This window comes from Triplophysa rosa, linkage group LG23 (assembly GCF_024868665.1).
Source record: "Triplophysa rosa linkage group LG23, Trosa_1v2, whole genome shotgun sequence".
Taxonomy (NCBI): domain Eukaryota; kingdom Metazoa; phylum Chordata; class Actinopteri; order Cypriniformes; family Nemacheilidae; genus Triplophysa; species Triplophysa rosa.
This window is the reverse complement of record NC_079912.1, coordinates 14,859,438-14,872,186: the sequence shown is the minus strand read 5'-3', so window position 1 is coordinate 14,872,186 and position 12,749 is coordinate 14,859,438. Positions and strand designations below refer to the sequence as shown.

At 36.3% G+C, this 12,749-nt stretch overlaps 2 protein-coding genes across 2 annotated transcripts in view; one reads left to right on the top strand and one right to left on the bottom strand.

The window, feature by feature from the left end:
* Nucleotides 1–199: 199 nt before the first annotated feature.
* Nucleotides 200–10,552, bottom strand: LOC130547174 (cyclic nucleotide-gated cation channel beta-3). Its single transcript, XM_057322908.1, has 18 exons — nt 10,346–10,552; nt 9,598–9,652; nt 9,211–9,322; nt 6,487–6,647; nt 5,888–6,208; nt 5,103–5,311; nt 4,947–4,997; nt 4,779–4,865; nt 4,640–4,704; nt 4,406–4,528; nt 3,360–3,501; nt 2,983–3,142; nt 2,666–2,763; nt 1,899–1,982; nt 1,689–1,807; nt 1,393–1,545; nt 964–1,120; nt 200–743 (listed from the first exon to the last, which is right to left on the bottom strand). Exons 1-18 carry the CDS (start codon nt 10,445–10,447, stop codon nt 717–719), a joined length of 2,226 nt encoding a protein of 741 aa, XP_057178891.1. The 5' UTR covers nt 10,448–10,552; the 3' UTR covers nt 200–716.
* Nucleotides 10,553–11,893: 1,341 nt separating this feature from the next.
* The window catches only part of cnbd1 (cyclic nucleotide binding domain containing 1), a 33,036-nt gene continuing 32,180 nt past the window's right edge, over nt 11,894–12,749 (top strand). Inside the window, exons 1-2 of the mRNA XM_057322051.1 lie at nt 11,894–12,187; nt 12,336–12,440. Of these exons, the coding sequence (XP_057178034.1) occupies nt 12,096–12,187; nt 12,336–12,440 (197 nt within the window). The 5' untranslated portion in view covers nt 11,894–12,095. The remainder of the gene's footprint in view (nt 12,188–12,335; nt 12,441–12,749) is intronic.

Genomic DNA, 12,749 nt, shown 5'->3' with positions numbered 1-12,749 from the left:
AGACTAAAGAGATTAACTGAGATCCCGTGACAGATCTACTCTAAAGACTCCTTCGCAACGTGTATTTCTTAACATGGTGAACCTAAATATAACACGGTTAGATGACGGTATGTGTCAAATTTGTGTGTATTAAATATAAAGATGAATTAAATTGGATTCAGAAATGATGTCCATTGTAAAAATACTGTGTGCATTTACAGTACAAATCAAGTGTTTTATTTAGGCTTCAGTACAAAATATAGATCTACAAACAGACAGGCAACACATTACAAACACACATATTACGCACGTGGGTAATTGACAAATATACCGTACATGTTTCTGTGGTGTGACAGCAAAAATTTAGAAAGCAGTTAATAATATATTATTTTATATTATTCATATTTATAATATCAAACGGCATAAGACAGATTTATCTTCATTGTTAGTTTTTTCATTTTTGCTGTCACATCATAGGACACATATACAGTACATCTGTCAACTCCCCATGTATGAGTTTTGATATAATACAATGACAAAAAAAACTAACTATGGTTAGCAAAGAAGTGATATGTTTTTTTTATTGTATCTCAGTCATTTAAAACAAGTTTAAAGACATCTTCTATAACGTACAGTACGTATAAACACTTATTGAAATGAACCATAATTATGAAAGCGGATTATTTAAAAAGGGAACAAAATTCTCAGACAAATGTTTCATGACCTGGTTGATGTAATTATTGACGCTCTGAAGTAGCAGCACTCTAGAACAGATCAAGAAATAAAAGGGAAAAAAATTACCAAAACATTTACAGCATTATTCTAATATTTTTGATTTTTTTTAAAACTTGATTTTTTTTATTATTAGAAGTAATATGACATTGAATTGAAACCGAAAGTCATTTAAGAGTCAGATCATATAAAAATGTCTCTTTAAAGTAATAACTGCAAAACTCTTATTTAATCAATCGTTTAGTTTCATACCTTAAGTTTGTCGAGAAAGCCTTTCTTCATGAAAAGACCTCCTCCAAAGGCACGCAGAAGTTTGGGAGTGGGAGGTTTTTGTCCAAACAGAGCCAGGCCCTTCTTCTTTTCCTCATCGGCTTTGGCCGGAGCCGCAGCCTTGGCTTTCATCAGTTTCCTGTAAAAATGTGTTTCCGAGTGTTTTATATTTCAGCAAAGTGACCCAGACCAATACCAGCACTCCAAACCCAAAGCAAGACAAGGCTCCAGGACTAGTTCAAGACTGCAAGTTCTGCACATAGGCTTCAATGAATGATGATTCCAATGAATCGGTTTGTGAAATGACCATGTGAATTCACTCAAATTAATTTCTTAGCTCCAGTTTGGGTGCATGCGTGTTTGTCTGGACGTTTTATGAACTGCTGTCTATAAAATAAAACCTTTACTCACCTTCCCTTCCTGGCCAGAACTTTCTGAGATTCAGGGTAGTGAATCAAAATATCGTTGAGGTCTTTCTTGTCCAGCACAAAGAGGTTGGCAAATCCATGAGCGGCAACATTAGCCGTCCTTCTGTTTCCTCCATTGGCTGAAGACTGTAAAAGACTGAACAAATGGATTGACACTTCATACCGAACCTGTCAATCAACCATTTCCGATACAACATACAGACAATGTATTTCATGAATCGAGAGCCAATAACTTCTGAAATCTACAATTTCTCTGGCGTTCAACATTTAGAAGTTTACCTGATCTCTCCGAACACGCATCCAGCCTTTAGAGTTACAAAGACAATCTTATTGTCTGGTCCACCGACGACCTGCACCCCTCCAGCTTTAATAATGTACATTTCCTTTCCAATATCCCCCTGTAGAGTTGACAGAGAATGAAGACCTCAGTCATTATAATTTGAAAGGACCATGTGGGAATATAAAACTCATCAAATTCTCAACACTCACCTTCTTACACACAAAGTCTCCAGGCAAGTACACAATTGATTTTAGTCTCAGTAACATATCCACAAGCATCTGGTTATCACAACCCTGTAAAAGAGACAGCACAATACAAATTATTAGCAAACTGACCGTATGACTACTTGACTGAGGCCAAGTTTACACGATGAAAACACGGTAAAGTTTTTCCTTTGCGTTTTTGAAAAGTTTCACGTAGGCTACACATGACAGCGTTATCAAAACGGTCCGCATTTACACGGATCGGGGAAAACGAATAAAATCGCTGCAGTATGCGCGCCAGGCCAGTGGATGGCGATGTTGCTGTGTAAAGTAACAGGACGTTCCTTGGCACATACAGTTATAAACCAAAAGTGCTTTTTTATACCGTTGGTCGACGTATATGTGTGTTTAAAGTCTGGCGAACATAAATAATGTGTCTCCGCTGGTCTTATTGGTGCAGCAAATCCACATTTTGCTGGGGAAACGTTAATACAAAGTCGAGCAGCGAGACCTCACAGTAAGAGAAGCCGCCCTATTGTTTTGGCTATCCTCACGCGTGACGTCACCGTTTTCAGAAAGTTTCGTCTTGGAAACAAAAAGAGCGGCGTTTTCAAAAAGTTGCACTTTGAGAAAAGTTTGCCTTTTCAGTCCCCCAAAACGCCGTTTCCGTCTAAACTAACGGCCAAAACACATAAAAAGTTTTCCGTTTTCAGTTGAAAACGGAGTCGTATAAACGGCCTCTGAATGTTTTATTCAGAATGAATCAGTCCGACCTTGAAGAGGTCGATCTTTTGGAAAGTAGCAAGATTGATGTCCACAGCAATGGCCGTTCTCATTACCAGGGGCATCTGCTCCAAGAGCTCAGACTCATCTGAAGAAAAGCAACAGATCACAAAAGAATGACATACACATTCTCTCATCACAGTTTTTCACCACTTACAAAACATACAAACATTAATACAATCTATAAACTAATATGGAATCTTTATGTTGTCTAAAATGTATTTAGATGAACTATGACATGTGAAACTTTTTATAAACAACTAATTTACTACTAAATGCAGATTTTTAACATAAACTTAGATTTTACCCAGCATGCCCTGGGAGTAGCAGGTGTAGTTGTACCAGGTGCGAACTCTTGTTTGCACCAGTTTAGGGATGCGATTTGTCACCATGTAGGCCACACAAGCATCCATAGATGCACGGAAGTACGTTTGGCCGGCAGTTGCAGCTCCAATGACATCTCTCATCTGTAAAATTAAAAATCAAAACAGAATAATTTGATAAATGTGGTTCAAGCAGACCTAAACCTGACAATTGTTCCTTCATATAAAGAGCACTCTTCAAGTGAGTTTCTGTCCTAACGACAACCAAGCTTTTTGTAATAAAAATGATATGGGATGACATGATTGGCTGGTCGGGATTAGGGGTTGGAGCTCATGGTGTTTACATCATCACATCATTTACCTGTCCAATCAGACTTGAGAAGACAAAGACACCAACGAAAAAGTTTGTTAACTGAAATGTGATTTCAAACACTGTGTAAGGCTCAGGAAGACCACCGATGTTGATCAGGGTCCGTACGGCAAAATAGTAACAGCGTAAGTACCTGTGAAATATAAGGTAGTAAGAGAGCGAGAGAGAGAGAGAGAGAGAGAGAGAGCGAGAGAGAGAGAGAGAGAGAGAGAGAGAGGCAGTTAGTGACATCTAAACCTTCAAAAAGATCTGAATCTAAATAAAAAGTTCAAACATATTACAACATTAAGACTGCACACATCAAGCAAGCCAATCCAGCAAAGCAAAAACAGTTGAACACAAAAGCAAAAATGGGTGAAAAATTTAGAAAAAACATTGAGCAAAAAAAAAAACACGAAGCGCTTCAGGACCAAAAGCTTCACAGACAGAAGTCTACCTGGCCAAGAACGATGGACAAAAATATTGCACCAAAAAAATAGTTGGTCATCTGAAAGACCTGACCAAATATGGTCTCAGGAAGAGGAAGATCTGCGATCATCAGGAGGGATTTTTCCGCATAGAAGAAACATCTCAGGTAGCTATGAGAATATGAAAGCCCAAAAACCTGCTATTAAAGTAAAGCAATTACAAAAAATAGAACATAAATCTACATTTTATTGCCTGAACTGACACTATGAATGAAGAAAAAAGTTTCATTAAAGGTGAAATGTGTAATCTCTGTATGTTACATACTGTCACACCATCTATATCATGATATATAATGTAAAACTGTATATGAAAGTGAAACTAAGCCACAACACTGCTGGAACACAACATTAGCTCAACCAAGAGTGGGTTTAGGGTGTGACTACCTTTTTGACTGCCAATGACAGATGGGGGACGTCTTCAAGAAATCTGTTTAAAAATGGCCATTACAGTTCTGTTTAATGTTGCTAAAGCTGCAGAAATTACACACTTCACCTTAAAAGGCCAAAAATCCAAAAACAGAAAAATCTTTATATTCTGAATGAATCCAAAAAGTAGATGGAATTACACACGCGCTGCCCTGGCCGCTGTAGACCCATTTGGTCTGGCCAATGCCCTGGTAGTCAGACGCAACATAGTACATACAGGCATTGAGGTGAAGCATGTACATCAGGTATCCAATAGTACGAATGACTCTTTAGAAAGAAAGTAAAAAAGAAATATGGTCACTCTGATTGTTATGATAAGAAGTTATACAAAAAGATCAATACACAGGAAAAAGAACTAGTAAACATTTGGTTACATACCTCCAGATGTAAGCTCTGGTCAAAATACCCTCCAGACGATCACTGAACTCAAAAAATGCCTCAAACTTCAGAAGAAGACAAAATATGAACATAAATTCACAAATATCAGTGAATCTGATTCTCCATAACTCTTGATTACCTTCATTAAACGATTGATCCTGAAGATGGACTTGAATCCAAATGGGAAATATAACAGATCCAGAGGCAGGACGGACAGTACATCACTCTGAAATGACAAGACAAAAAATGTTTTGGACTTTCTATGGGTTGTTTAGAAGGTGTCAACTGAAATATCTATTTGCGGTACCTGAAATCTCCCGGATTCCCGATATTTCTTCTTAATTACAACTCTGTCATACTGAAAGAAAAAAGTTTAGATTTTTTTTACAAAAAACATACATTGGAACATGTATTTGAAGACCTTTTACTTATGGATATTTTCAAAAGATTGATGTTTTCTTACAACGATATCTCCCCCCTTGCAGAACTGCAGTCGAGGCTGAAAAACGACCATGTCAATGATATAGATGCAGTCAGCGATGAGGTCCAAGGTTACCCACAATGGAATGAGCTCTTGTTTATGATATGGGAAAGCCATACGGACTGGTATGTACCATAAGTTATAGTTGAAAGTAATAGTCACCAAGCATAGCCAAGCGATATACCTGCGGTCTAGTGAAAATCATATGGAAAAAGCAGCAGATAATTTTTAAAGGTTTTGAAGACATTCGGTGGTTAAAGGAGTAGTTCACCTTTACACGCCCCCTTATCATTTCAAACCTGTATGACTTTCTCTCTTCTGCAGAACACAAAAGAAGATATTTAGAAAAATGTTGGTAACAGAACAGCACAGTCCCCCATTCTCTTCTATTGTAACCAATGCAAGTGAATGGGGGGCTGTTAACAACATTTTTCAAAATATCTTCTTTTGTGTTCTGCGGCAGAAAGAAAGTCATACAGGTTTGAAATCACAAGAGGGTGAGTAAATGATGACAGAATTTTCATTTTGAAGGTGAACTATCCCTTTAAAAAACACATTAAATGTCTGAAGTTTTAGGATTTCATCAATAGATTTAAGTAAACTCAGCTTTTCAATCTAACCGCTATAATATTTGTAATTTTATATAGTTTTAAATAAGAACGATGAAAAATAGAAAACTTGTGTTTACTAGTGGACTTCTATGATCTAGCAAGTATGAAGTTTACTTACTGTACATTTAGATTTTGTGTATATCTGTGGGTTATCACCTGTGAAGGGATCGATAGAGGAGCCCAGCTTTTTGTCCATTCTGTCCTCAATGGGCTTCAACAGAAAATCAAGACAGGTGCAGTGCATTTTTGGACACATGGACTTCTCTTTGTCTATTTCATCTTTCTTCTCTTCAGGCTTCTTTTCTTCCTCCTTAACCTGTCCCTCTTTTGTCTTTTTTTCTTCCTCCTCTTTTTTTTTTCTTTCCTCTTCTTCCTTCTTCTTTCTTTCTTCCTCTTCTTTCCTTTTCTTGTCTTCCTCTTCTTTTCGTTTCCTCTCCTCCTCTCTCTTCAAGTAATCTTGTTTCCTGAGGACAGGTGCTAGACGAAGCACAAATTATCTGTTAAATATCTACGGTAATACAATGAACCAATAAATTCTTACTAAACATTATCATGTCTGTCTGTTAGTTAGTTTAATTTAGCGAGTTACAGTGTTGATTTAAATTTATGCATTTGGCACATGCTTGTATCCAATTCTCCTGGATATTTTTTAGCATTTTCTCTGGAGATTAAACCCATGACTGGTTGCTTTAATGCAGTTCTCCACCATTTGAGCAACATGGTCAGGGCTGAGGGTTGATCTGATCTGTACTCACTGACTGGTGGGCTTCTCTCTGGGGAGGATGCATAGGGATCAATGATCTTCTCTTTCAACACCTCAGTCCGTTCCTGTAAACGTTTTACAATCTCAATAAGTTGATCATCGATGTGCTTGGTTGTCACGATGGGCCGGGGAGGTGGGGCAGAAGCTTCTTCACTATTTAAACGGCAAAAAAAGAAGGTAAATTCATACTGAAATAGGAAAAGACATAAAACACTTGGAAAAAAAGAACATTAAAAACCCACAAACAAATATAAGTGTTTACAGTAGGCGTAATCCACGTACAACAAGCAATACAACATAGTAAATGTGCAGCTCTAGTTTTATTTTTAAAGCTTTTGATTGTGGTGATTCTTCTAAAAGTTATGTAAAGTTTGTGTGTCTTTCTTTTTTTTTATTGTGTTACATCACACTGCCAGAGAGAAAGAAAAAAATAAAGACAAGCATCACTAAATAAAGTTAAGTGCTTTTAAACTATTACATGTTTTCAGAGCTTTTTTGTCATCCATTTGTTCCAATGTCATGACATATTATATACAGTATTTTAAAATCATTGATAAAATGTGAAAAGTTTGGTTTACATAAGGCCCACTTCGTTTTATGTATATAACATTCACCTTAAACAATAAATAAATATATAATGTATTGTTCTTTACTTTTTAAATTATCATGTTCAAAATAACAAAATAGGCCTACATCAAAAATCCTAATTTCCACCATACATACTTATATAATTTTCCAAGTCTTTCCATACTATTTTTGAATAGATACAATTGTAAAAAAGATGTAAAATTGTTTATTTTTCCTGCCCACAAAATTCACCGATATATGAAATGTGAAGTTTTGTGTGTGTCTTCTTTAAGACGCAGTCCTGAGCTGCGTTACGTCACACCATACGTCCGCCATATTGGAGCGGGCAAACCTGTATGCCTACATTAAATAACACTACATTAGAGACTTCACCATGAAAAGTAACTCAAATCAATGCTTGAAAAGCGTTACTTTTCACAATTCCTTATGAAAATGAATAATTCACCAAGTCAAACTATCGAGATTAAACTTTACTTTCTTTTTCTTCCGATGTGGGACACACTCTTTTGCGTTGCCTTGACCGGGTTTACATGGTTTTGACTAGAAGGGATACAGCTATCTCCACTGGGCTTCCGCACTTCAATACCGCATAATTTTTGTCACGCTGAAAACAGTTGATTTATATTTTTGTATTATTGTACGGTTAGGTTTAGGGTTGGCTGGTTTAGGGTTTAGCTAATGTAATTATTGTAATTATATGGGGAGATTTTGCACCACTTCCGGCCGTAGCGGTATCCGTTCTAGCAACAACCGGTTTACACAGCTCAACAGCTGCAAAAAAACGGATATAACTTTGCACAGACAAGCGAGTGTTTTTTAACACTGCTACAACACGTACAATGTTTTGTAACTACACTTTCGCAATGTTGTAATTTGATTGTGTCTCTGTTCAATGCCTTATTGTCATTGGACAGTTTTATAAACATGGTCGAAAAGTCAGTTATTTTCTGACTTATTATGATCAGTTTACCTTACTGTATTGAACCCGTAATCCTATTTACATACATTTCCCTTTGAAATCAAGTTCAAAGTGGTAACGTTACGCATGCGCGGACGTTCAGGCGTTCGCCTCTAGGTGAGGTTTCTCGGGTTGACGTATTTAAAAAATAGCAATAAATAAAAAAAACTGTATTTCTCAAAGCAGTTTTACAAACAACGACGTTTAAGTTACTCGTGCTTAGTACAACCAAACTTTGCAAAGTTGTGCACATTTTGTACAAGATATGTGTTGCATGGTTTTAATTTGTGTATATGATATCATATTGTACAATGTATTTATTTGGTGTGACTATAGTCTGTGGTGAATCCAGAGAGAGAGGGAGTAAACGGAAGGATGTTCACAGTTTGAATGTAAACGCTGGATAAGGGAATGTTTATTTACTTTTCTTTGCTGGCCTCTGCTGGTGGTGATCGTTCTAAACAACCCACTCTTTCTCTCAAGTAGTCCCACTCTCTCTTACAGAGATTTTCTTTAATCAAACACATTAATAATCTTGTCTCTGTTGGGCGTTGTTTTTCTGGCACTTAACGCACACAACTACAACTAAAATCAAACTTGACACCATTTACCTTTTAATACACATCCCTGGGGTTAAACCATAACCTTTTCACATTTTCTGAGACCACAGCAAAAATCTTGCGGGGCAAGATAAAAGTCCCGTTAAAATAAAAGTCCCGTTAACTTGAATACTCGCAAAAGGAAATTGTAGTACCCTTGCAGTAAATTGATAAACTGTAGTAAACACTGTAGTATACTATAGTAAGGTTCAAAGGAACTATAGTATCTAGGAATTTCACTGCAGTTTACTACAGTAAATAACCCTATAGTATACTACAGTAATTTATGTGGACAAATATACCTCTATTGTATAGTAAAAAAATGAAATACACAGAACATAAAAAACAAAACAAATGTAGGTAAACTAAAAATGATATGGCCCTAATTTATCCATCTGTATGTAACATTAATGCCATTTGTCAGTTACCTATTCATGGGATGAACTGCAGTTATATATATTTTTATGATGACAACAGACGTTTTATATTTGTGCTACAACTGTTTGGCATGTGCTTCAAAACCTCTGTAGCACCAGTGCTATGTGTAATCTGATAGCATATATTGTTTTACCCCTCAGCAGGAGGCTGGCCATCTGCTGGGTCTGCAGGCTTCTCCTCAGGTTTGGGTGCTGGGTCTGGGGCAGATGGTTGAGCTGGTACTGGGGCTGGAACTGGTGCTGTACCTTTTAAGGAAATACAGGGGGCTTAGAGGGTTGTTTCACACAAGGTATTAACAAGCACTACCCTGTCCCGGGAGTCAGTTCACAGATGGAGCGAGTGACCCCTGAAGCTGCTTACTGCCTGGTAATGAAATCATCACCAACACTAATACAGAGCTGTTTGGTGGTGTAGAAATCATTTAAAATGCCTCTCATCTGGAAAATATCTATTGCAGGTGCTTACCCAGTGACTGATGATATAATTCAGAGTATAATTACAACGATAACAAATGACTCACCAGGAGCTTTATCATCATTCTTGTCTCCGTTTTCCTTGTCTGGAGATTTTTCTTCCTGCCAGTCGCAGATATGAATTATTATTGGTAATTTTTCAGGTACAAAACCATTTGCAAATATGACACACGATGATTGTTGGGCTAAATTGTCGTTAATTACTATCAAGTAGGTTTAACTGGCTGTGTGTTTTTATGTGATGTTAGCAAAATATTGTTGAACTCTTAAAGCGACACCAGAATTGAAAATTTTGTTATCATTTACTCGCCTTCATGTCATTTCAAACCTGTATGACTTTCTTTTTTCTGCAGAACACAAAAGAAGATATTTTGAAGAATGTTGTGTTTTACAGAAGAAAGAGTCATTTATAGGTTTAGAATGACATGAGGGTAAATACAATTATTTTTGGATAAACAAGAGAGTAAAAGAGGTAAAAAAAGAGGTAAAATATAAATTATAAATCAATATAAGCATCAATATAAATTGTGAAGTATACTTGTAAAATGTAAATAATATAAAATATATAATATAATCAAGTAGTATATTGTCTCAAACTTTTTTTTTGAGTAGATTTGTTTAATAATTTTCAAAATGACATTTATTTATATTTGATTTTTTTTGTATTATATGATGCAAACAAAACATTGTTTGTCCCTTAGATGGTGTTTAAGACAAAATAAATAAATACTTAAATGTACAGTACATAATGTTAAATAACCACAAATATGCCAAAATCTGAGCCAGTTATCTTACCTTGGGAGGTGCTGGAGGAGGAGCAGGGGCAGAGGTAGAAGTGGAGGTCTGGGTGGGACCCACGGTGGGACCCTTCATGAGCTTCACCAACTTGCTGAACATGGTTCAGTGACAGCGTTTGAATAAATCTCTGATGTGTTTGCACTCTGGTCGTCTCCAGTCCTCCTAACATTACAGCCTGATTCAATTAGCGCTTTTAGACCACTAATACCCACCTCAAACAGACCTCAGACGTGAGCTGACGACACACTTCATCACACACTTAACACTGTCTACTAAGGGGGCTTCAAAACATGCTTAGCCATATTGATCTGTTTAAATTTTTTTTGTTGATTTTTTCTTATTCTTTAACAAAAATGATGTAACCAAAATTGAAAACAAGGTTTCTAGTCTAAATATGTCTTTACATATATACAGTACTTATGGTTTATTCACGTGCCACTATAATATTGTTGGTCTTTTTATTTCACAATACATTTACATACGTTTACAATTACATTTAGTCATTTAGCAGACGCTTTTATCCAAAGCGACGTATAAATGAGGTAAACAAAACACCTACACACAGGATATTTTAATAAATTGTGAGCAAGTATTGAACAGATTTCAGTGGTGGAGCTGTGAGCTGTTTTGCTGGATTAGTTTGGCTCATATGGAGCAGCGGACCACTTACTTAATTAAACCTTATAAGCTTTTAGTTCAGCTGAGGGGATTTACACTTCTGGCTTCAGATGAGGCTAACAAGAAGAAAGACTTCTTTGATCTTACATCCTTCCATCTTTTTATTCAGCACATCTTGGTATGAACGTTTTTCCCATTTGTTTTTACAACACAGCCTGCTGCATATCTCTGTTTCGAAGTTTAATTGGGTTAGCAAGAGAAGAGAATATATGAAGATGTCGCCTTCCTTTATTTTAGGAAAATAAAAGAACATGTCACTATATTGGTAAATAAGATTAAACCTGAGATTCCTTAAAGGAAAAGTTCATCTTCAAAATGAAAATTCTGACATCATTTACTCACTCTGTTGTCATTTTAAACCGGTGTGATTTTCTTATCTCACAACAAAAACAGAAGATATTTTGAAAAATGTCGGTAACCAAAAAACGTTGCTCTGTATTGGCTTCTATTGTATAGACAAAACCAATGCAAGTCAAAGGGGACCAACGGGTTTCTGTTACCGACATTTTTCAAAATATCTTCTTTTGTGTTCTGCGGAAGAAAGAAAGTCATACAGTTTTGAAATGACAACAAGTGTGTATATAATGACTGAATTTTCATTTTGAAGGTGAACTACTCCTTTAACATGCACTGGTAAAAATACCATGGTATTCTTTGAAGTGCCTTGTGTCATTTAAATATGGTGGTAAGTAAATATGACAATTATTTATTACCACTATTGTATATGTCAGAGTAACATCATATTACTGCCTGATAACGTTATTGTATACTGTTTAGGAGTAACAATATGCACTGAAAGGTGTTATTTGAGCAGTCCGCATGGCCGACTGATACATGCCTATGGTATGTCTGTTGCCATAGCGCACAGCAACAGGCCAAACACACAGGCGATTGAGTTCCAGTCACTCCACATCAATAGAAAGAGTCATTATCTGATATTCCACATATAATCATGACACCTTGAGCTTTGCAGAAATGGCTCTTCAAGCAACCACACATGGATCCCTACATTCAGGTAAGAGAAAGTCACCGGCTTGACCTTCATATTGAGTTTGTATTTGGATATTAAATGCAACTTGTGTCCACAGCTGAACAAAGAGTCGCAGACATTGACTACACAGAGCTGAGCAACTTGTGCAGAATCACACGGCTAAATCAAAGGTACTAAACTACATGGACTGGTGTATTGATGTGGTAAATTGTTTTAAAGAAACGCACCTAATGTTTGCTTTCTATCTGTGCTTTTCCTGCTTTTAATAATCAGTTTTAAAATATATTACATGCTTAACAGTGTTGCTTATCTTCACAGTCGCATTTCTACTGAAGAGAGCCATAAAAAATTCATGAGCTCTTATAAAAGAGTGTTCCTGTGCCCTCTGACATCTTTACCCAGAATTAACCTTAAAAGCATCATGTGAGTATCTAATAGAAAATGATTCTGAAGTTTATATAAATACAATATGACGTGTGTTTTGCACTGCACTGATCATTGTGTTCAACCACATTGAGTTTCAGCTGGGTTAGTACTGGACTTGACCAGATCAATCAAACTAGACTTCATCGGTTCTAATAGCTGTATTTATTTTGTATTTGCAATATATGAACCTTCTGATATATAAATGATTAAAAAAATAGCCCATGCAGGTTTAGATGAAACATCTCAATGCTTGATTTAAAATATCCTAAAGAAACTCATATTCACACCTACTAAGTTCTGCAATAA